The sequence below is a fragment of the Strix uralensis genome, chromosome 14, assembly GCF_047716275.1.
Source record: "Strix uralensis isolate ZFMK-TIS-50842 chromosome 14, bStrUra1, whole genome shotgun sequence".
Lineage (NCBI taxonomy): Eukaryota > Metazoa > Chordata > Aves > Strigiformes > Strigidae > Strix > Strix uralensis.
In genome coordinates this window covers 22147015-22171805 of record NC_133985.1, presented here as the reverse complement: position 1 = coordinate 22171805, position 24791 = coordinate 22147015, and the positions used below count along the sequence as shown (strand labels likewise).

The window sequence follows — 24791 nt, the reverse complement described above, 5'->3', positions numbered from 1 at the left end:
GCTCTAAGGGAACTTTCCAATAGCCCAAGAGTGTCCTTTAATTTCCTGCAGCAAAATGATCCCTAAAAGTGATGTGGAAAGGGCAGGTCCGGGAGCTGGGCAGCTGTGGCTGCGTTCCCTGGGCCGCTCATCCGGCCGTGTGTGCACTGGAGTGTAAAAACAGAGCTGTGTAAAACCAGAGCTGTGTAAAACCAGAGCTGTGCCACGAGCTGCATCCTTAAAGAAAACCTAACACAAGCACTAGCTTTGCCCAGGGCAATGCATTTCATTTTTGATTCCTCAAAATCATTACAGGGACAGTATGTTAGGCCACAATACCAGGGTCTGATCCACAGCTAAAAATAGCTTCATCACTTGGGGCTTGAAACTTTGCTAATTAAAGGAAAGTCATTCTCCTGAAATTAGGGTTTTACGATTTATACTAGCCGAAGACTTGTCTGTAGGGCCAAAGTTATTTTCCTTGTGATAAGATTCCTCTGTCACATCCGTACACACACTGTAAACCAGATTCAGCAGACTTGAAAGGTGAATGAAGATTTATTTTATGGTATTTGAATGTGTTTCCTGAATTAGAAATGAGAAAATGTAATTTCATTTTCTTTTGAATTTCCCTCCAGCTCTAGAGAAAGTAAAAAAGCCAAGGGACATTTTTTATGTTTACCGCATATGTTGTTACTTAGCCTCTTTGTTGTATTAATACATGTTTTCCAAACATATTATTTTTCTGCATTAACCATGGAGCTTTAAATCTTCATTAACTAGAATGCCTCAGCTCAGTAATTAATAGAGCTGAAGACATATATAACACAGAGCAGACTAGCAAATAAAACCAGTTATATCATTGCAATTATATCAAGAGTTATGAAAATGCCTATAAAGAACCCTTGAATCTGCTCAAATGTCAGAAATTGTTAAATGTGTATTGTTTTTACAGATGTGTAATTACATTTCTTGCAGTTGCACTTTAAATCCTTTGCCTGTCTACTTCTTTTTTTCTCTTTTTGTTGATGATTATTTATAACGTAAGGGAAGAACACACCCCATCCTGATTTAGGCTCTTTGGTTTATTCAAATGTGCTTAGAAAATGAGGAGCTGAATGGTGCTTCCACCACACGCTCTTTACTGCCGAACCAGTCATTATGGGAGAAGCCTCTGACTCCTGCACTTCCCCCCGATCACGCCAGAAATGAACTGCCTAGGGCGTCCTATCACAGGCAGAGCAAGGAGGAATAACCCTCACAAGTGCACAGTGTGAATTCACGTATGGAATTGGAGCATGGGTATATGTAGGAGATGTGCTTTCCCCTTCCAGCAGCTGAAGTGAAAGGAATTCACTGCCTTATTTAATACCTCTACGTGAACGTCCACGCTCAGGCATCCACTGTTTACTTATGCTGAGGATACAGTGCACACACTGTACTTCTTCTTCTGCCTGGGAAGGAATAAAGATCTACTGTTCAAGTCAGCCAAATATTTTTAAAATCAAGTGATGTGCCAGAAAGGATTTCTGGAACTGCAGAAGTGAACAATTCTGCTGCTCCGTTTTGCTGTGCAGATCTTGCTGCTCAGAGGAAGGATCAGGACTCATGCTGCCAGGGTTACCTCGCTTCAACACTGAAACGGGAATTCAGAAAAGATCCTTTGCAGGAGCAGCCCCTGATCGGACAGAACAGGAGAGACCTCTGGGAAGAAGACTGACCCTAGTGCCTTCTGGCCTGGGAGCATGAGCCACGAATGATACAAAACACAAATGAAGGGATGTCATGTGTGAGAATGATGAGAGGCTGAAGGACTAAGTGCTTTTGCCTGGGCCGCTCTCTTTAGAACAAAAAAAAGAGACGCGGTGATCCTTTCCTCATTTGTGGAATCTCTTCTGGATAAATATAGCTCAGTTCCATGTGGAAAACCCACACATGTAGAAGGAGCTGTGTGTGGGAGGTGATAGCCACCTAAAGCACAGTGACTGCAAATTATCCCCTCTCTGGAGAGAAAGATTTCATACTGATCTGACTTCAGCCTGGTTCAATATGTGTTTTTTTAAGGTCTGGCTTTTCATCCACTAATTAGTAGCCTAAATAAAATACAGATTGAGATTTTTGGGTGGGTTTTTTTTTTTTTTCCATGGTTTTGTAATGTCTTTTACCCACATTTCTTAACTACATCTTTCCCTAAACCTAAAAGGAATGATGTGACCAGCTGGCCTTTCCTATTCTGGATTTGATTTATACTGGAGTCTGCAAAAGAATGACTCATAGTGCCTGCTTTACGTTGGCCGCTCAGACTTGTACAAAATCTGTGTTAAAATCCAGGGCATGCAGGGAGGAAGGTCTGCACAGCACAGCGCGGGATGACCTGAGTCCTCTTCCACGCTCCCTCCTGGACTTTCTCTATTCTACATTAAAATGTGCTTCTGCACAGACCTCTATGTTAGACACGTTGCAAAGCTAAATCTCTTGCAGGTTGCTTTCTGAGCTTCAGCCGGGGTGGTCCGGCTGTCTTACTTCAAAGCGTTCACCTCTTTCAGTTGGGAACAGTGAAAATGACTGCTGTGCGGCAACCACAGAGGTCAGTCGGGCAACGCTGAGCCGCTGCGTGCTTGCCAGCCGCCCAGGTACATTCCCCATCGCTCACACCCAGGGTGGGGTAACGCGGGGAGATGGGAATGTGTCTTCCTGCCACAGCTGGGGCCGGGGCTGAGCTTTGCTACAGCTATCGGCATCTTCCCCTGCGCTCCCAGGACTTGCAGTGTTTTCCCTTTAGTTCAAAGAGGGAACATGGGGTGATTCATCATTGCTGAGAGCCAAGGTTACAAAAGAGCTTACTCATTTGCTGAGGAGGGGGCCAAACTTCGGTTAAAAAGCATAAAACACGGGTATGATTTAAAAGATGTTTCAGCCTGGACAGTGCCTCCTGTGCATGTAAACGATCGGGGCTGCAGTCGCTCCGTGCTTTTGCAGAGCTGCCCGACTAAAGAGCCCACGGACAGATTTCACAGCAGAATCTCAGAACATTTATAAAAGCTGCCTCAGTCCTTGCAAGCCCCTCCAGTGCTTAGTAAGGGCTACGATTTGCATCCTTACATCCCCTGGTTCTTTTGGGCATCCCTGAACAATTTGGAAAATCTAATTAAAACATGGGCAGGGTCATTTTAAATAAGATAGGAAGGGGAGAATATGTGTCTTTCTCCCTCCCTGTAGTCAGACCCCTCTAATTCTGTATGGGTGCACTTAGTTTTAAATAAGCCAGTCAGGCATTTACTAGTTAGTTCTATGTTTGCCGAAGTTTAAATGACCTTGTGAACGTGCAGCTGGGCACGGCTCCGAGCGCTGCCAGACCAGCCTCCACTGTACCATAATTACGTTAAACAGGAACACGAGCCGCCGGATTCCTCCCCGGGATCATCTTCCCGACGCTCCCGGTGAATCCAGCTTTCGTTTCCCAAACCTGGCACAGAGACAGCTGGAGCCGCTGCTCGGTATGACAGACCTTTTCCATCTGCACGCTGTGTGTTTATCTCACGTTAACCCTTGTCTCGCTTATCTGCGGCAGAATTTAACGCCTCCATCCCACCCTTTCATCCTTTCATTCCTCTTGGTTGCACTTTGGTGTCCTCAAGGGGTGCAATCTTGAATAACACTGACTGCTGCCTGCAGCTTCCCCTGCTCGCTGGGCTCAGCTGCGCACCAGCGTCAGGGTGGCTCAGGACCTCACAGCACTGGGCTCTCAAAGCCGTGTAGGTGCCACGGGCCTGTTGCCCATTCCAGGAGGATCCTGGCGCAGGTCTGACTGCTCGGGAAACGTTCAGAGCCAGAGTTTGTTTCCAGCCAAGGTCTCTGATTATCAGAGGACAAAGCGTGGTGTAGTTGACACCTCAGTGTTTCACACACTGTGGGTTTGTTCCGCCTGCGTGGGGCAGCCCTGTACAGAGACACCTGAGCCTGGCCTAAGCTGGCTGCTGGACAAACTTCCTTGCAATCCAGAGAGCAGATGCCGAGCGGAGGAGCAGCGTGAGTGCGTGGAGCGCTGTGGATAGCAGTAACCTGGTGTAGCTTTCCATTGCTGCTGTGCACGGTGTGTCATTCCAAGAGGAAATCGTACCCCAGTCTGTTCATAGTGAGGTGTGTATGTCCGGCCGCGTAGCCTTTTTCCTGTTTGGTGTTGGGCCAATCTTGCATCTTACTCACACCTTTTCCTGGTGATGGACCACATTTCTCTAGCGCTCAGGGGTTCTGATTCGGGATGGCTTCCTGACAAATGTTCAGGAATTTTGCTGTCAGCAAACGCTCTGTGACTTTGCTGTCAGCTGGGTACCAGGCAGTGACTAACACCAGCGCTGAGCCCACGGGTGTAGCCAGCACAGGAGACTCATCTGAGTCCTGTACCCGCCCTCTCCCTCGCTTCCAAAGTCCGCCTGCTTCTGCCCGCCATCAACAATGGAGTTTTTATTTCCTTTAGTGCACCAAATCCTCAGTTTATAAGCTCCATCTCTGCACACACTGAAGAAAGACTCATAATTAGGTGCTACTTCAGCAGACGCCACCTCTGTAGCGTAGCATGATCTTTTAGCTATGGTAGATGTAAAGAAACTGGTCAGACTTTTGGCTGAATCTTTGCACAGCACAGATTGGATGTTGGCATGCCTTGGTTTTTGGCTTCCATTCTTGCTCTTCTAGGATCTGGTGTGATTATTTTTTCATTCATAAAAAACAAAGGAAGAGCAGCAGGCGTACAGCTAAATTTAGAATTTATTCATGTACGAGGTCTTTTTACACACGTACTTTTTAGCTACAGTTTCAGGGAGAAACCTGAGCTACACTGAGGTCAGAAAAGTCTGTTATCCAGACATATCCCTGCCTCCTCTGTTCTGAGTTAGTGCATTGTTTTATGGGAAATACTATACTGCACTATGTAAGTACTCTTAGATAGTTTTAATATTTCCTCTGCTAAGGTCTCAGGCAAAAGCCTTGTAATGTGAGAGACAAGGGGGCATCCAAAAATACTTGTGTGTGCATTCAGCAGCCAAGCTCTCCGCAATGGGATTTTGACTCCACTTTTAAGGAAGATAAGGGCTTAAAACACTCACAGGATGCTTGATTCTCCTGGTTTTAAACCAGATCTCCAGTCACAGCTCGCCAGGTGCCAGTTGGGGTTGTGCTGAAGGGACATCAACCTGGACTGGTGGAATCAGTGTTAAAAAAGCCACCTCCAGCCATTGCTCCCTCCTCTCCCTGGGCTGTGGCTTAGTGAGCAGCGTCTCCTCTTCTACCAGAAATGTCTCACTCTCATTCAGGGGCAGAAGCAAAAGAGCTGTTTTTAACCCAAGACATGCTCCTGGTCCCAGCCAGGGCCACACTGCAAGCCCAGCAGCTTCATGTAAAAGAATTTCAAAGCAAATACACTTAGAGCAAAACTGGTACTTTACAAGGATAACACTTAATATAGTATTTAGAAACATTAAATAGCCAAGGCTCTCTGTGCTAATACTACATCATATGGTCTGTATATACAAAAGGACTGCACAGCTGGCTATTTGCATGAGCAGGCAGAGTCATGTGTTCTTGTGTTCCCTTTACAAATATATTTAGTCCTTTTCACTAAAACAGAAGAAAAAAAAACTCTCTCCATAACATAAGGGCAAAAAGTCTACCATAAAAATAGGTTAAAAAAGCAGCATCGGAACTGAGTAAGAAATCTGGCTCTGAGTCACATCATTGTCTCTGAAGACTAATGATGTTTTTATAGTCTCTAAAATGTACTTAGTATCTTTAGAGCCATCACAGACTTTCAGATTGCTTTTTCCATTGACAGTAATGCAATCTTTTCTAAATGTATGATGGAAATTAACTTCACCCAAATAAATGTCCATGTACAAAGTGGATGTATGTGCAACATACGGAGCTCTGTTAGGATGTTCTGGTGAGGACAGCTGGACCCTTTTATTATGGTTTACGATATTAGCAGTTGCTAAAAGATTCAGTGAAATTGCACCCTTATGTTAGATAGTTATTTCCCTATTTTCCATTTTCTTTATGGATTCTGATATAATGAGTCATCTCCCAAACCCTTGCTTTTTCAGTCACATTTCACTAGATCTCTGTTCAGCAAATGGACTTGTGATGGTGGAGTGAATCTGGAAAGCAAGATGTAGCTTGTTCTTGGTGTCTTGGTCTGATTCGCTTTCTGACTCTACTTAATATTGAAAAGATGTTATTTTTGGCTAAGGTAATTGTTACGATGGTTGGTAATGATGATGGCCACTCTGAACTGGTGTGAATACTGGTTTGTGCAGGGGAAAGAAAATAAATTAGATTTTACTTTGGGGAAATGATCTTTTCTGGCTCTGTTTCAGCTCTGTCCATGCTGTCCGCAGTCGATGAGCCCGTCCGTGCCCGAGGCTGTGCCGTGACCCCACAGACCGCTCCGGGGGCTCGGGCTGCTCCTTGGCGGGGCCCAGGCATGGAGACTGGCCCTGCCCTCCTTAACCTGTCACACCCTGCCTGTACGTTCCAGCACACTGATCATCACCTCATTTCCCTTTTAAACATCATTTTCCTTCTCCTTATGTGACTACCAGCTGCCTAAGGCCTACACGGAGATGTTGGGCAACACCCCAACTCACGCTGGCCCGGCGGCAGTGCCAGAGCCGCAGGCACAGCACAGCGAGCCCGCAAGGGAAGGCTTTCGGAGTCAGGCTGGCCGGTTTTAGTGTTTAATTTCTCTGGGGAATCGGCTTTTGGATCCGCTTTTGTCCCCCGGTTGGGGAACACCCCGGTTCCAGGCCTGGCCCCACGGTCGCGCCTCAGGGCGGGAAACGGTGGAGGGGGGTGTGGGGGATTGTGGGATGCGCCGCTACTCGCGGTATTACGGCGGGAGGGGCGGGGCTGTGGGCGGGGCTCCGAACGTGGCGGCGGCTCAATAGGAGCGGGGCCGGGGCGGGCCGGGTGACCGGGCGGGCGGCGGCGCGACTGGAAGGGCCGGGGCGGTTCTAGAAGCGCGACGAGAGGGGCTGCGGGCTGCCGGGTGAGCCGGGCGGGGGCTCGGGCGGGCAGGGCTGGCGGGAGCCCCCGGGCTGGCAGGGGGGTGGTGGCGGCGGCGGCCGCAGGTGTAGCTGCCTCCCCCCACCCCGCCTCAGCGCTGAGGGGCAGCGGGGCGGTGGCTCCCCCAGGGCGGGCTCGCAGCCGCCCCCTCAGGACTCGCAGCTTCTCCCTCAGGGCTCGCAGCCCCCCCTGGGACTCGTGGGGGTCCCTCTTGGGAGCGGGGAGTCAGGCTGGGGGGGTTCCAGGGGCTGGGTGGGCATTTGGGCAGCCGGAGAGGAGCTGAGGGGAAAAGGGATCCAGCTCTGAAGGGCCGCGGTGACGCGCTGGACCAGCCCCCGTCGAGCCCGTTTTCCGCTGCCTGGTGTCGGTGGGTGCCGGTCCCTGCCCCGGAGCAGCACCGGGTTACAGGGTCTGATGGCGGGGTTAGCAAATGGCTCCGGCCTGGCTCCCTGCTGCTGACCGCTGACAGGGACTGCGGCTTTGCTGGGGGGAGAAGCCGAAAATAACATTCCGAAAATATCATTGGGTCTTGGTAAACAGAAGTGTCATCGTTACAAAAAATGTGGAAGGGCTGATTCCCCTTTCCCTTTGGGTTCAGATACAGCTGATATTATCACTTACTTTACTGTGTGTTAGCTGCCTTATCTGGCTGTATGTGTGCCTCCAGCCTGCTGGAGCCTCAGCATAGAGCAAATAATGCCTTCAAGCTTCATAAAGGTGTGCAAAACCCACTTGTTCTGTCTCATTTTGATTTAACCTGAGATGTGTTTTCCAAAAGACCCGTTTGTCCCCTTGTTAAATCACACAGATGTGCAGCTGAGCTGATAAGCCAGGAGAGCGCAGACAGTGGTGTGTGACGGGTGTGATGCGGTGATCGAAGCCTTGGTGGAGAAGGGTTGTGCAAAGGCAGTGGAGGGCAGGCTGGTGTGAAAGCTAAAGGCACTCCCTGGAGTGTTACCACAGCTCAGCTGTGAAACAGTAGCTTGCTATGTCATAGTAATGCAAAACATGCTTTTGACCAGACAGGAGTAATTTTATTTTAAGCAGCAAAGAATGTCCTTATAACCTGGAAGCAAGGAGGAAAGAGGCTGTGTAAGTAAAGACTGTGGAGCTGTCTGGCTTTGTGGTGTTTGGTATTCCTAGCCAGTAATCACCCCTCTTCTCAGGAGTAAGTACTGAAGGTAGGCTTTCCCAGAAGACGTTTTTGTAACAAAATCTCTTGCCCCTTAATTTTATAGGTGCTCTGTGAGGGTGAAGCTGAGCTGGAAGGCCACCACAGCTGTTTTTACCAGGGTAATACTTAAGTTTTCTGGCTTTAAGGACCTAGGAAATAATCCCTGCAGGTATGTTGTAAATATATATAGCAACCAATAACTGCCACGCAGGTTTTACAGGCAGAACATTATTCTACAGTTGTAAATTGGCATTGCTATGACACTAACAGACAGGAATTTTACTTCTTGCTTATGCAATAATTTCTTGAGATTCATTTTTTTTAATGTAGCTCTTCCCAGTGCAGGAAGTATGAGCCCAGAGTATGATTATGTATTTCAAAGACAGTAACAGCAGAGGGAGCATGATTTAGCGTTTAGTATAAGAAGTTTTTCATTCTAGGTTTAAGTCAGGAATCCAGTCTGTTTATAATTTCCATGCTGTGCACGCTGGCAAACTTCCAAAGAAGCAAGCTGTAAACACAGATATTTTTCCTATGACTAGTTCTGATTTTTGTATATGGCTTTCTATATGTCTGAGAAATGAGACTGTGGAGTATGGTGAGGGGGCACGTTCTAGGGTGATCTTAGAGTAGAGTCAACCCCCGCACCTCCAAGATAATGTCTGATTTTAATTAAATTGCTGATATTAATTGAAGGAAACAATTCACTGACAGTAGACCTTTTTATACAAAAACCCCATTATTTTTGAACAGGAAGGTTTTTTAATGCTGCATAAGCATATGGAAGGTTATGTTAAGTCTTGTGATATACTAAAATGATGGGCTTTGCACAATAAAATGCAGTCTAAATTTTAATGCTGAAAAAATAGGCTCTAGTGGAAAAAGAGCATGCAATCTTGCTGTCTTCACTAACAGTGTGGGATTTGACTCTAGGCTCCTTCATATGGGATCAGTTTGCAGACGGTGCAGAGTAAGATGCAGACAGATTTGCTGTGCCTTAGACTAGCATGAATTTTCTTGCCTGCTGGAGTGCGGAAGAAATACTCTTTGCTATGGGTTTAAAAAAACCTGATGGGAGCAAATCAAGAGGATTATAGTTTCTAAGGTGGTTGTTATAATGAAAGATAACACAAGCCATTCTATAGTAGAAGAAACGCACGCAGTTTTGCATGAATGTACTGTATCCTTGTTAATGTGTGCAAATGAACAGTTTTCCTCCTTTTCTTTTGGCTTGCCTTGAAAAATACAAGGCAACCATGCTGTATTATTTGCTAGGCAATTATAATTGTTTTCAGATGCGCAGTAAACCCTTTGGCAAAAAAGGTAGTGATGTTGGCATAAACCGTTTGAGCAGTAAATCCAGCGTGTGCTGGGGGAAGGAGCTGGGAAGCAGTTATTTGATGAGGGAGAGAACTCACTTGCGAGGAAGCACCTTACATTGAATGTGAGCAATGCCTTTCATGTCTCCCTGGGTGTGGAGAGCTCGCTGTTTGTAGTGAGGTAACTAACTGTGTGTTGCCCTGGCAGCGTGTGAATCCTGTCATGAGGTTCAGGATATGACAGCGTGGGCTGTGGGGGGCACTGACAGGTGTTTATATCCAAAGTTCCTCAGGTCAGAAGGGTGGTTGAATGTTGGAGCATCTGAGTTCATGTGGATAATGAATTTTGGCCCTGAATTTTTGTTTTAAAGGCTTCAGCCAATGGTGAAGGCTTGCTTTCTTAGGATAAATGAATGTTTCCTTAGTATTTAATCATTTTTAAATAGTTTTGTGGCTGCCATCATGTGCCAGGCATTTCCTGGCTAATGTGTCAGGCTAATCTGCAAGACCTGAAATACTGCTACAAGCTGGATGCTTTTTATGGCTCCTTTTCTTACAGAGGTATTGAGAGAAGCTCTTCCTTGGCAACATCCTGAAAATCTGCTTACTGTTCAGCCCATCTTTTGGCTCTAAATAAGCATGTAAGCAATCTTGCAGGGTTTTTTTTTGTACTCTTTTCCACTTAAATATAATCAGCCTTATTCACAGCCATCAACACTGATAGCAAGTTGTTGCCTACTTTTAAAGCTCCATTGTTTGTGGAGGGCAAAGGGGATGAAGCCGGCTGCAGTCAGTTCACTACTTCTTACTGTGCCTGCAAGCAATAAGACAGTGGGTGGAAAGCACTGGTGTTTGGCAAAGCCCCAGACAAACCTGTCTCATCCAGGAGTCCAACCTCAAATTGCTGTTGGAGGATGGACCGTTCTTCAGAGCCTGGCATGTGGGCCTCAGCTGTATATGCACCAAGAGCCCATGAGTGGCCTGAGATGACTTTGAAGTAGTGATTTGCTTGTTAGATTTCACCATGATACTTCAAATTTAGGTACTGGCAGCAGTGATTTTCCAGGTGTCTTTAATAGCATAGACAAGCACAGAAGAGGAGACAGGCTGTAACCCTTATTTCTGCCATCAGCTTGTAAGTTGTTGCATTGTGATGGTTCAGAAAGATGGCATATTAATCTGATTTTGACAGTGTCTAGTTCTGATACTTTCTCGCAAACTTTATTCCCTTGTAGCAAAGTGTGGGTATAGGTCTGTAAGAATGAAACCAAGCCAGGGAATGCTAGTCTGTCCTAATTGCTTGGAAGAAACCATTGCTGTATGTTCTGAACCTCCCCCCGCCCAAAAAAAACCAAATAAAAAAAAAAACCCAAAGCAAAAATCTGGAAGAAATAGAAAACTAGATTTGCTGGGAGTAATTTAAAATTTGTCATGAAGGAAAACATGTTGCAGAGAATGTCTGATGACCTGAGCAGTGACTTGGGCTGTGATCTGTGCTCAGCATTGGCAACATTCTGAAGCAGTGAGTTGGTGGTCTGCTGAGCAGTGATGGTACACAAGTTTTTGACTAATTTTGTATGGCTCAGTGAAGTGTTGCACACTTAGTGCTTTTTCTTCACTTTTGAGCTAGCTGTTATACCTGTTATCCAGCTGCATCACTACCTTGAATGTGAACTACCTTGGAGTGGCTGTGAGGTAATGTCATCTGCATTTAGTGGATTGGAGACTGAAATATAGACTTAGAAAGAAATGTGTTCACAGGGGCTGAAAACAACCCTGTGAAACCTTCTCCCCCCCCCCCGCCCCCCGAGTCTTTGGAAAGAGATGACCTTGCTGGGACCAGCTAAATCACACCCCGGTTCCATACCTCTCCTGGAGAAGCACTATATAGCAAATATAGCACTCCCTATAGCAAAGGGAGTGCTGCCATGTCTAAGTGGTGCAGTGGAAGAATACTGTGGGTTTTTCTGGAGTTCATGTGATCAAAGTGAGTGTTCACAATACAGCAAGAGTCACATTCTGGCCTGATTTGCCATAATAAGCGATGATAAGGGGTGTGACTTCTTTAAATTACATGGACTGGTCTCATGTTGGTTCCACTTAGTTTAATTCTACATAAGAAGTTTGTACAAATTCAGAGCCTGGATGAAGGACTTGCTTTTGTTAGTCCCTGTTTTTAGTTAGGCTGGTCAGCAATTGAAGGGTTTTGTTCTGAGCACACCCTTATCTGGGAAGGAAATCTGACAAGAGTGAATGATCAGCTGTGAGATAGGTAACTGGAGATTCGAGTTGCACTATCCTGTGTGCTGCTACAGTGCAAATCAAGTCCCCTTATACACAGTTGTGCCAGCTGAATGGTACTTGCTGAGACTTTTGTGGGGTGAAGGGAAGAGAGGGGTTCTTTTTTGTCCTTCTAGCTTCAGCACATGTGGGTAGATGTGCTGCCTTCTGTCTAAAGGAAGGCTCTGTGAGGATCATGCTCTTATTCTGTGGTGTGCAAGGCAAACTGCAGCCTATCAGTTTGATCAGAAGTGGGAGTCCTAAAGGGACTGGATGAGTAATAGGTATTTCTTCCCTCTTCTGACCTGAAAAAAGTCATCCCTTTGGTTCATGTGGGAGCTGGCTTGAATCCCCCATGATTAGATATGAAATTCAGAGTGGGTGAGAAACTGATAACCCTGGTTGATGTGCAAGCAACTTTTATTTTATCGTTCAGGTCCATGTCTTTATCTTCTTGATTAAATAAACTTTCCAAAAATTCTTAATAAAGAATTCAGTCTAACTTGTGAAGAAAAATTCCATCCTGGTCTATTTTGTCTAGAAGAACCTTTTTTCCTTCTGCCAGTGCTCTCTGAAGTCTGACAGCACTCTTTCCAGTGGGAGCAATGATTCACTGAGGTCTTACACTCTAAAAGAAGTGTTTGTACAATATCCATTTGGTCAGTGCTTCAGCTCTGCTGGCTGGGCACGTTTAAGGGAAGGAAAGGAGCAAAGCATTAAATATCTGTTACTGTATGCCAAGGAGTTTAGTTCTGTCAGTGTTGCTGGGACAGCTTCTCACTCCAACGAGAACTGTCTCGGGTGAGGCAGTGGTCTCTGCTCATCTCTGAGGTACACGTGGCCTCTGGACCCCTGTGCTGATGGCACTTGACGTAGCCCGATGAGCCAGGATGGGCTCGTTGTGCTGGGCCATCTTAGAGCCCACGCTCAGGACAGGGTGAGCTGCCTGCTGCCTCTTCCTGCATGGGGGGTTCTTGTAGCACAAGGCTGAGCTGAGCCCAGTGGTTCTGCTCAAGCCTTCTCAGTTCGTTGCAGAGGAATTTGCTACTCACTTAAATAAAAGGAGATCTGAAATTCACCTGTCTGGCATGATGTCTTTGTCATTTGAAGATGCTGTTGAAAAAGCCAGGAATGTAGGCAGTATTTGTCCTACAGACTTCTTATCTGGCATTTCTATGCAACTAAGTTCTTCCATCCTCTGACTAAAATGCACTGGCTTTATAAACATTTGTCTCGGTTATTGAGGTGGGAGGTGCTAATGTCCCTTCTGCCTCTTACCCTCTTTGTTAGCAGATGGTTTAGCTGTGGTGGGGTGGGCATGCATACGTGTATGTATGCACACATGCGGGTGCTGTCCAAGAATGTGGTTATAACATTATGTTCAGTCTCCTGTAATTCATTATTTGTGCTGGTTTTCTGAGTAACAGCTGTGAAAAGAATGTGTACAAACACCCTGCAGCCAGGTGTCCTGCTTGTTCAAGCAAGAGCTGATTTCTCTGTTTACTGAGGTTTCTGTTTATTGACTCAAGTGAATCTGAGTAGGATGGCAAAGCTGTTAAAGATCTGCAATAAAGACAAGCTGCTAGCTGTAGTGTTCTTGGCAGATATCCTCAGCCGTGAGAGAACATGGTGGGGAGGTGCAGGGCGGAGAATGTAGAGTTGTGTTGTTTTAACTGGAAAATTCCCTTGTAATTGTTTTGCCAGGCTTTGTGTAGTGCATCCAGAAAACCACTCCGTGAAACGACGACAGGCTATGCAGATGGACAGTTATGGCTTAATATATCCAAATTAATGTACTTCCCAAGTGCTCTTGACTTGCTGTGCTCTCTGCTACATCGCTTACTGTGGCTTTTAGTATTGGCAGACCTCTGCATGGTACTATTCATTCAGCTTTACTCAATTCTCAGATTACCCATGTACTAGGTCTGAACTAACTTAAACAAGCAGTTTGGGAATATGTGGTTTGCAGGGGGGTGAGAAACAGAGGAGGGAAAGGAGAAGACTTATTATGATGCTGTGAGACATTTTCCTGCTTACTCATGCTTGCAAACTGTTGTGGTTAATGTTTCTGATTCCTCATGTAGTCTTTTAAAGTAATCAGAAGGATAATTTAAACACAATCATCTTGCAATGTGATGATACACAACAGAGAACAGAGCTATTTCTGATGTTCTTAGGGATGGTAGTATCGCTGGTGGTGTGTTTGGTGTTTATGCCCGTGGCACCCACCGGTGAGCTCAGCTGAGGGTGAGGGTTACTGTCATGCTGTGGGCTTAAAAAAACCCAGAAGGGAAGGGCAATATCCACCTTCTGTCTTGTGTTGTGCAGGCAGGTATGTGGAGCCCAAGGGAGCAAGGAGCTAGAGCTGTCCCAGAATTATCTTATTAATACCTTCCCGCTTGCTGTATTGCTTGAAATTTTAGGGTGTTCCATGTATTTTCCCTTCCCTTCTCCCCTCTATCCCCCTTTCTCATCAGATTTAAGTGATTCTGTTTTGCCCCAAATAGCTGCATGTTATTTAATGTATTTGGCGTAAGAGCGGGTTGCAAGCAGCGACTTCCAGCCACCAGTTTACCCAGTTACAATGGGTAGGAAAAAATAATTGCTCCTTGGGTTAAGGTGGACAGTCATATTCCTTTTGACACTGTGCGTGGGTGCTGAGCTCCGTGTCTGCTGAGCAGCAGTGCTTGGACGTGACAGCTCAGTGAACAGGCAGCTCTGGGGTGAGCTGTGGGCTGATCCCAGAGCAGCGCAGGCTCCTCATAAATTTCCTGAAAGAGGCAGCTCTGGCTGTAAGATCTGCCAGGAGAATTACAGCTCCCAGGAGGATCTTCTCTACAGACCTTGCATCTCCTCGCTTATCTGCCTGCTCAGATTGGCTTTCCCCTCCATGCCCCTGGCGGGCTGTGCCCTTAGAGATGTAACAGTCTGTCTTCAGCCTCCGTCTTGAGGAGCTGGGTTTCTAAGCTGTTGCAGCCTTTGAAATGCAGAAGTCATACGGGCTGTGCCCAGAGGCCAAAATGCTGGGATGATGCGTCTTGAATAAGCAGAGTTGGAAATTTCACTTTCAACTTTTCCAACCATCGCTGCCACCTCCACGCTACAAAAATCTGTATTTCTCTATTTGGTTTTCTCACTATTTGTATTTCTAGACAGCTTTTATATAACAGTGTTTGACAAGTCTGACCATTTAATTTAGGCTTCTGTTATTATTGGAATATAATGCAACTTTGTATACTCTCCTATTTTCCAGCTGTAATTATGCCTGAAGTGGAAGGCATTGAGCTGCCCTTGTGGAAGATCTTGTTCTCGCTGTCTCTGTGGACAGATATGTTGCTTCCATTACTTCTGTCATCTGGGCCTTCCATGGACTGCAGTGTCTTCCATGTGAATCCCAAAGAATATACCAGATAGCATTTGAGACTGTTACGTAACAGCTTCTGTGGTTGAAGAAGACTTTTTCCAAGCTTTACGTATTAGAACTCAGTGTTTCAAGGATCTAAATAATTTTTGAGGGTGGAATGACTGAAGACGAAGATTAATGCCTTGAGTTTTTTTCTCACAAATAAAATAATCATTTTTTCTCCTCCTTTTCCTTTTAATCTGTTACAGATTTGAGCTATCTGGAAGATGAAGCCCTGGCTGCAGTTGTTCTTTACCTATGTTTTCTTGATCTGGCACACAGAAGCAGAGTTCTTCACCTCCATAGGTATGGAAAGAACCAATGCATGATGTTGTGATGTAGTTAATGTGATTGCAAACTGTTAAAGTTTACAGTAGAAGCATATGGCTTTCTTCATATGGCACTTTCAATCACTGTCTGCAATAGGAGGAGCTACTCCTCCCCGTTCTTGATGCTCTTCTGCCTTGCAAGTCTTGTATCAGTGCAATTTGTTTGCTGTTGGGTAACTTGGCACATTGTGAACAGCATGATACAAGTTTCTCTGGGGGCTCAGTCAGTAAAGTCAGACAGTGCCTGTGTTTTATTAAGAATTGTGCAACTGCTGTAGTCTTGAACACAACACAAACTTTATGCTTAAAAACTTTAGTCCTGACTTTATGATGTATGAAGAGAATTTAAGTGATAAATATGTGAAATACTTTCTTTCACAGAACCTGAAATCTCCTGTCTTCTCAAAAAGCTGGAGTTAGTTATCAGAAGGAACAATTAATATCCCCCTTACCTTATGTGTGTTTTGTAAGACCTGAGTAAATCCTGAAGAATTTGCATTGTTATAAATCCTGAAAATAGATTGATATTTTTTTATGACAGTTTAATTCTTGTGTTCTAATAGCCATGATACAACCATGTATGATTGTGGTAGAGCCTAAAAATAAGCCCAAACTGAGTTTTCTGCTGTGACTTGGTCTAATATTTTCCTGTGGAATAGTGTGGGGAATTTACCCCTGTAAGGATAACTAACAGAGGTTGATTAGCTCCAACTGGCTGTTCTCCAGAACATGCCTTGAGCTCACTGGGGCTGTGTTTCCAAATGATAAAACTCAAAACTCCCAGTGGTTTATTTTGAACTGCTCAGCCAGAGCAAGGCAGAGTGGTGTTTCACTACCAACCTCCAACACGTGTTCCTGTGCTCTGGAGTTAGCTAAACAGTGTTTAACTACATGTGTATTATTTGATTCTCTTTTTCCTAAGTTAAGCAGCTTTTTGTGCAAAGTTACTGTGAAGGATCACCTTTTCTTTATGCTTCCGTATTCCTGAACCTTTCCCGACTCTGAAAATAGCACAACCTGCTGACTTCCATTTACTTAATCATGCCTCATTAATAATTACTTTGGAATGCTGAAACTAAAGCTGTGGCTGTATTTGTAAAGCTCATCTGGTCTTTCAGTGTTTGGTCTTTGAAAAGTGAAGTTTGTCGTAGCAATTAGGATTGACATGCTAGCATAATTTCCACTAATGCTAATCGAGAGAGAGAGTGTGTGTGTCAGTCTATAAACACTGGTCTGAAATTCCTCTGTAGTTAATATTAGGTTGTGTTTCCATGGTTACCCATATTGAAAAGCTGTAACTTTAAGTGATGCCAATGGTTAGACCAATAATTTCTTAGTGTGACTTAATCTGTATCCACATGCAAAACAGATGTTTTGGCAGCTATTTGGATCTTTTGTTACTTTGACTCAATAGCTGTATTAATGTCAAACCTTTCTTTTGATTGTCTTGCATAAAATTGTAATACTAAAAGTAATTCAGAGGCAACGGAGGGGTCACAGCAAAGCTACATGAGCCACTGAAGTGGGGATTTTAAAAGCCCCTTGAAGTGTTTGAATGCCAGACCTGTATGTATAACAGCTTTTCTGGTTTACAGACATAGAAGTGTGTGCCCTTAATAGGTTTTAATAGCCCTAGAGCATCTGAGGTCTGTCTTTTGTTGGAAACTTAATTTTTTAGGTCTGATTAAAACTTGTCAAACTCTGTTTTTAGGTCAAATGACAGACCTGATTTATGCGGAGAAAGACTTGGTACAGTCTTTAAAGGAATATATCCGAGCAGAAGAGAGCAAGCTCTCTCAGATTAAAAGGTAGGAGGGAGAGGTTTGTATAACGAAGGGTGACAGAACGGCTGATCTGTTGTGTTGAATTACAGCACACCTTTCTGTCATCGCTCTTTGCTGTTAGATCCTGGTAGTGTTTCCTCAGTAGATAATCGCTGTGAGACCACAGGTACTAACGTGGTTGTAATTTATTCTCATAAACCTGCAGAGAGGGGGCCCTGCTTGAGGCATTGTTCAGGCTTTCTCTGCTTGTTTAGAAACTGTTGTCTGCTGGGTGCTTCCCATTTTTCCCTGTCCTTGCATCATCACTGTGCCTCTGTGGAGAAGACACTACTCGTGTCATAGGAGCCTTGTTCCTGTGAGTGAAATGCTTCTGGGTGCCAGTGCTCTGTGCTACCTGTTCCACAGCACCAGCTCACTGTTTAGTGGAGCACACACCAATCCCCAGCTTCCTTCCCGTGTTGGCTCTGACCTCAGGGACAGCTCTCCTGCTTCCTTCTCTTGTCAACCTGGCTACAGCACATCTCTGACCTTGTCCCAACAGCTTAGATCATTTGAAAGGCTGACAACTGATGTTTTCTGTGTCCCTTAAGACTGTTAATACTTATCTAGCTGGAAGTAATGTCTAATAGGGCGTGGCACTAGAATAGTCTAAATGAAGTCCAGGTTCAGAAATGCTGAGTGCCTCTAAATGGAGCTATGCTTTCCAAAGAATTTCTAAACTCGAGGCTAGATGTGGCAGTTTGATCTCCCTTTGGGGGGTGTAGGGTGGGAATGGGGCTGTGGGGTGGTGAAATAATAGGAATGCCTTGTCACTTCTATGCATAAATGTTCATTTCTTGAAAAGCTGCCCTTCAGAGGAAAAGCAGTCTCCAAGTATTGTTAGAGTGTCAGTTCAATCTATGTATGACCCAGTCTTTTTTTAAAAAAAGTATTTTTTATGGACTGACATGTGCAAGTGCTTTTTTTAATGTGTTAAATTTTCGCTTGACTTGTATTTTGCTGTATTTGTAAGCAAGAGTATTCTACCACTGTGTCAATATTTGAGCCCTTGTACCCTGCTTTAGAGGCATATGCTTTGTAGCAGAGGTGCTAAATGTTATCATTTGAATATGGTAACACTTTTCAGTAGTTTGTCTCTTAGTTCCAGAGATATGTTTACAATTCAAAAGCACATTGTGATGTGAATAGAGACTAGAACTTGACAGTATTTACTGCTTTGCAAAATAAATATTAGAAGTAGTGAAAGTCTAAATTAAAAAGGGAGTGCAGGTGAGACTGGTGTTAATATATGTTGTTAATCTGATATCCCTGCAAAGGATCCCTGGAAAAGCCATGTTATTATTGTTATTATTAGCTTAGCTGAGTGCTTTCTTCCTGTTGAGTACTGGAGAGAGGAACATGCAGTTGGGCCAGATGTTTGTGTTGAGGGATAATATGAAGGGCAACAGAAAAATTGTCACTATAGCATCAACAGCGTGGTTGGCAGTTCAAATGTACTGTACCAGAGGAGGAAGCTTCTCACTGCTGCTGTGAAGCTGACTGGCTGCAGTCTAAGTGACTGATAGCACTGCCATGGTACTGTCTGAGGGCTTCCAGTCTGAAAATCCAAGCTTATGCTTTAGTTACCATAAAACTAAAAAGCTCTTGGGTTATATTTATGCTTGCCTTTTTTACTAAGAGATAGATAAATGACACTCACAGTGATTGTGTGCTATATATCATTATTTTCTGAAGTGCAGTATGCTGAAAATCTATGGCTAAGACTCATTACAAGTGAGACGCATGCCTGCTGTAGTAAGGTTTAAAATAGTAATCAGGGAAACAAAATCCATTTAAAAAAAGACTGTAATAAAAAAAATCAGTTGTACTTTATCCTTGTGAAGTTGAAAGCTGGTTATGATGGTGAAAGCAGCAATAAATTGATTCTAGCTGTGCAATTAGGATGACTTAAGAAGGAAGACATGTGTTTGTAAACTGTTCTCAGACTGAGGCATATGCTTCTTGTTCCAGCTGGGCTGAAAAAATGGATGTACTGACTAGCAAATCAACCTCTGATCCAGAAGGGTATCTGGCACATCCTGTAAATGCGTATAAGCTGGTGAAGCGCTTAAATACTGACTGGCTGGAATTGGAAAACCTGGTTCTTCAGGATACCACAAATGGTAAGGAGCTACAGGGGAGGAGACATCAGGAGGTGGCCTTAAAACACAGTTGCTTATCCTTCTATTCTGGAAAGTTTGCAGACTCAGCTGTGGCTTAAATATTATTGCCAGATTTGTTTGAAAATTAAACTAATAGCTGAACTCTTGTTTACTGGTTACCCAAGTGAGTGAAACTTGCTACTGAAACACATCTCAGTCAAGACTCAAAGAAACTATCCCCTGTCTTAGGCCTGTTACGTTTGGACTTGTGCTGTTTGGGGCAAAAGGGATGACAGGATATAAAGTTATGAGCTGTGTTGGCAACTATTGTTTTAGGCTTGGTCTTGAGCTTTATGTTCCTTTCTATGAAAACTTACTCTTCTGCTTTCCCAGTCTGCTGCTTCTCTTGGTGATCATTGTTTTTTGATCATGTTGAACAGCAGATAAGATTTAAGAGTCAAAATGAGACCCATACAGAATTGGTGAGGGATTTGATATCAGCCCCAGCATTAACAGTTGGCAGCTGTTGTAGTCTGTCTGTTGATAACAGGGTAATACACAATTGCTATCTGTAAATCTATCCTTTTAAATCAAATGTTTCCAGTACTAATCTTTGCTTTTGCGTCATTGTCAAAGTGTCTGCCTGAATTTGCTTCCATAGGTTAATTTTTTTAAAATGTAGGTTTATTTTTACTGGACCCCTTGAAAGTAAGGCAGAAGAAGCTGTGTTTTTCAGGCAGAACACTGCATGTTTTCCCTTTCTACTCTGCATATGCTGAAGCTTAGGTACTTGGAAGCTTTTTCCAGCCAAGATTTTTATTGCCTTTTGGAATAGTCATCCTAGATGGAAATAAAATACTCAATTTTACTGAGTACTTCTGTCATTAATTCTTTTTCTAAAGGCTTCCTTTTCCAGTTCTGCTTGCTGCGGGACTGGAATTGGCTGGGTGGTTTGTCTTCAGTTGATTGCCCCTGCTTCTGCCCCACCAACCTGCTGTGTAACCTTGATATGTTTATGTAGTGCGTGTAATTTGATTTCTAGATGTCCCCTGATTTTACTTGTCAGGTTTAAAAGCTTCTCACTGAGGAAGGTCCTACACCTACTTAGGGGATCCTGGATCAGGGTCTCTGTTGTTGGGTTGGGATTTGAAAAGCTCTTTGGCTTCTCAGGTTGAAGTACAGAGTCTGAATTTGTTGTCCAGTGCTGTGATCTGCAGTTGTGTCTGGGGATATTGCAAGAGAACTGAGGAAACCTGTTAAGTTTTCACGCTAGAAAGAGACATTGCAGGAAAACAAAGCTCACTAATTCACATTGTACTTTAGTAATTGTGTGGCACAAGAAAACCGAGGGTTTTAGTTATTCATCCTGTATCTTTTGGTTGTGTGCATTATTCCTTAAAATGGGAGAAAACAATGTTTTTATAACTTGAGAGCCTAATAAGAGGCTTTAAATCTGGATTATTTGAATCTCAATTCCCAAAACAAAGCAGATGTTTCCTCTTCTGTGTTAATCTGGTACTGGTATTTATTCAAACTTTGGAAGTAACATCTTTCCCTCTTACTGCAAAGGCTTTATTGCAAATCTTACAATTCAGCGTCAGTTTTTTCCAACTGAAGAAGATGAGACTGGAGCTGCAAAGGCTCTGATGCGCCTGCAGGACACATACAAACTGGATCCTGAAACTCTCTCTCGAGGAAATTTACCTGGTAAGTGCACAAAGCTCTCCTCTACTTTAAAAGGAAGGAGGTAGTAACATCCTCAAACTCTCCAAAAACCCTTTTCCAGTAGTGGGGCAGGACCATGGTGCTGAGAGTCCGTGCAGCTTAGATGCTCGAGGACATATTTACTTTGTCACTTTGAGAACAACCTTGAGGTTCCCACCCAAGCCAAGGCACTGTGGTCTGCAGTGGCCAGCTCAATTAGCATTTTTTAATTAGTATTACTTTCAAAGAAAATGCTGGTTTTTATGATCACTATACCAAAACCACAAAGGACAACAGACTTTCTTGTGCAGGTTTCTGTGGAAGCAAATACTATGGGTGTTTCCTGTCCCCAATAAGTTAAGGACCAAGGGAAGGAGCTGCTCCATAATTCTTTGCTGTGGTGGCTCTTGCAAAGCTTGACTCTGTTCTTGTTTGCTCTGGTCTTTCCATGAGGCTTTGGTTGAATCACTTTGCCCCCTTCTTTCTCTGAAATGGGGACTAAGTTTTTGCCACAGATGTTTTGGAAAGTACATAGATATATTGGGATGCTTCAGTGTTTTGGCAGCTGAGTCCTGATAAATTTTGTTTGTTGCTGATACTTCTGTGAGACTTACTGAAACTGGCTATGGTTGCTAGCAACACACTGTTTACAAACTGAATAGGCTTCATTAGAGTGTGAGTAGATGAGCTGACGAAACACTTTTACTTATTATATGTAGGTTATTGACAATGAATTTAAGTCTTATCTGTGCATCTGCTGAGCTGGAGTAAGTGGAAATCAGTGCACAGTTAGTCAAATGGATGCCCAGTTTGTCTAAATAACAATCAGCTTGCTTGTGCACAGATATACATCTCCAGTAAAGAGCAAACAAGCTAGCTCTGCGTATAGTCAGGCTTCTCTGATCATTTAACAGTGGTAATTTGTAGGTTCAGTAAAATTTGTTAAGCTGTTAGCCTGCTCTGCCTTTGTCTGCAACAGAAAGCACAAGAGCTTAACACTGTAATTTCTGTTAAACTTCTGTTGGTTTCCAAAGGAATTAATGCCACAGAATTGGGATAGAGTTTAATGTTTAATTCTGAAGGTGATCAGATTAGTACAGAACCTAAAATATTGTCAAAGCATTGTCTTTTAGAAACCTTTTTGGATGATAAAAGCATCTATTTACACATATTCCTTAATGTGCCTTATGTATTTGAAGGCAAAGATGCTTCTGTGTGGATTATTTAAAGCTATTTTTTTTGGTTTTAGGAACAAAATATAGATCCTCTTTGACAGTAGGTGACTGCTTTGGTATGGGGAAGACCGCTTACAATGATGGAGACTACTATCACACCGTGCTCTGGATGGAGCAAGCCTTAAAACAACACGACGAAGGGGAGGATACAACAGTCAGCAAAGTAGAGATCCTAGATTATCTCAGCTATGCCGTTTTCCAATTTGGGGATTTACACAGAGCCATGGAGCTTACCAGACGTCTGATATCCCTCGGTAAGAACAAAAACCCCACAATTCTAGCGCTGGGGAGTGTTGCCAGCAGCAGAGCCAGGAACAGTCATGGCCCATACATACTGTGAGCTGACTGGAGGGATATCCTGCCAGGTGGCTTGCAATAAACATAGGTCCTGGAAAAAAAAGTGTACTTATACATGAAGTATCTTTAACGAGCTGTCTTATAGTCTGTGCTGTTATTACCCAAAGACCAAATGTGTGTCTGACTGCAGTACTTGTGTGCTTTGCTTCAGCCTACGGAGATGTTGTGTTTGGTAGTGGTAAAAGCTGGCTTGTCTCAGCTGGAGATCAAGGCTACCATGGACTTAGGCAGAGTGCTGTATCTTCTGTAAAGTCCTCCAGGCTTCATGTATTCCTATTTACTCCTCAGTACAGGTACTCTGATGCCAGAAGAATACTTTGCCTGGGATTTTAAAGCATTTATTTCTGAATATTCAGAACAGATTGAGTTTCTTAAAATCTCCTTTTATCTCTGGTCTGTTTCTGGCTTTCTCTTAAGTGAATAAGCATTGCTTCCTATACAACTTTGCCTACTTCCTGCATTGGAAAGGTTTATCCTCTCCAATTAGAATTAACATTTACTGTGTATGTATTTGTATGTTATTTTCAATGTTGATAGTTCTTAGTTTAGATGTTAGCTGCATCCTGAGAGTGGGTGGAGCTTTTACATTGAAAAATATGTATCAGTGTAATTTCTGCAGACGTTAGAATTCATAGATTAAAATTTTTGAGAATATGAATGTGTTGAATCTAGCTCCCTCTGCAGTAACAGGGTTTAGTACTGATAGCAGAATGCAGATCCTATCAGCACTAAGCAGTGGAACAGACTTGGCAGTCCCCTCTGGGACCAGCAGCTTCCTCTGCTCTGGACTCAGCTTCCTTCTCTGGTCACTGTTAGTCTGTGCTCTAATGACTTCTGTGGCCTTCTGGCTTAATTAAATGAAATAAACACAATAAGCTTGTGAAGGTCAGAACTGCCCTAGGTGCTAGTGTCCAGGAACACTTTGGGGTGAACAGGAAACTGTTCTTTCTTAGTTATGCTGAGTAAAGGTCTGTTGATGATGCTTATCAATTCATACCAACATCATTAATTTTGAGAATGGTCAGTGTTAGGTTAATGGTTGGACTAGATGATCTTCAAGGTCTTTTCCAGCTGAGATGATTCTGTGATTAATAAATCACTAATGATAGGTCCAATGATGCTAGTGATCCAGGATACCTCCGTTATAGATGTCTAGATGGGCTGTGAAGCAGTGACACACACCTCTGAGCTTCCCGACTTTGGAGAAAGCCTGAAGTCTGTGGCTGGGACTTCACTACAGCCAGTGGTTAGAGTGTGTGGACGAGAAGCATGGTGGAGAGCAGGGGTGCAACAGGTGGACTAACTGGATCTCTGCTGATGAGCTCTGTGATCTGCTTATCTTGGGTAGAACTGGCTAGCAAAGTTGAGAGAAAAGGATGGATATGAAGACCAAAAACTTCTATGCTTTTTTACTGATAAACAAGTTTTGTGATAGGTCCTTCCAGAAACAATTCTTTCACGAATATGCCTGTCTTCCTGCAAAGACAGAAACTTCTCAGCGCTGGTTTTCAGCACAGACTAAAGGCAGTGCCTTTGGTTGCTGATAACGCTTTAGGAAGGGGAGAATTATTGCTGTGATACAAAGACTTGTTTGTATTAACAGTTCCTGAGATTGCATAAATCACTGGTTCTGTCTGTTCTTCTCTCAAAGACAGTGCTCATGAGAGAGCAGGCAGTAATCTGCGGTACTTTGAGAAGTTGCTGGAGAAGGAGAGAGAGGAGGAGGAGAAAGAGAAGTCAGTAAACAAGACCAATACAACAACAGAACCAGTGGTGCAAAGTGGTGCCTACGAGAGGCCTCTTGACTACTTGCCAGAACGTGACATCTATGAGGCCCTTTGCAGAGGTGAAGGGGTAAAAATGGTAAGAGAAAGGCAAGACTTTCCTGACTGTGCTGCCTTTGTGTGAGGGTGATCAAGCTTGCTGGGAGGTGATAAGTTTTGCCTTCTGTGAAGATTTTTTTTAAACAAAAATTTAAATGTAGTTCTGTCCAGGCTGAGATTTGTACCTTCTGTTCTGGCCTTTCC

General features: G+C 43.9%; 1 protein-coding gene across 5 annotated transcripts in view; it reads left to right on the top strand.

Annotated features, from left to right (window-relative positions):
• Positions 1 to 6954: 6954 nt before the first annotated feature.
• Positions 6955 to 24791, top strand: part of P4HA2 (prolyl 4-hydroxylase subunit alpha 2) — a 30591-nt gene continuing 12754 nt past the window's right edge. For 3 of the 5 annotated variants that reach the window (XR_012630864.1, XM_074883921.1, XM_074883922.1), the window contains exons 1-8: positions 6955 to 7021; positions 8277 to 8381; positions 15424 to 15520; positions 17255 to 17351; positions 19338 to 19489; positions 21038 to 21175; positions 22422 to 22661; positions 24416 to 24627. Coding sequence is in view for 4 of the 5 variants with exons in the window: in XM_074883921.1 (XP_074740022.1) it covers positions 15442 to 15520; positions 17255 to 17351; positions 19338 to 19489; positions 21038 to 21175; positions 22422 to 22661; positions 24416 to 24627 (918 nt within the window). In the remaining variant the exon portion in view is untranslated. The remainder of the gene's footprint in view (positions 7022 to 8276; positions 8382 to 15423; positions 15521 to 17254; positions 17352 to 19337; positions 19490 to 21037; positions 21176 to 22421; positions 22662 to 24415; positions 24628 to 24791) is intronic. The other 2 variants (XM_074883919.1, XM_074883920.1) reach the window with 2 other exon arrangements.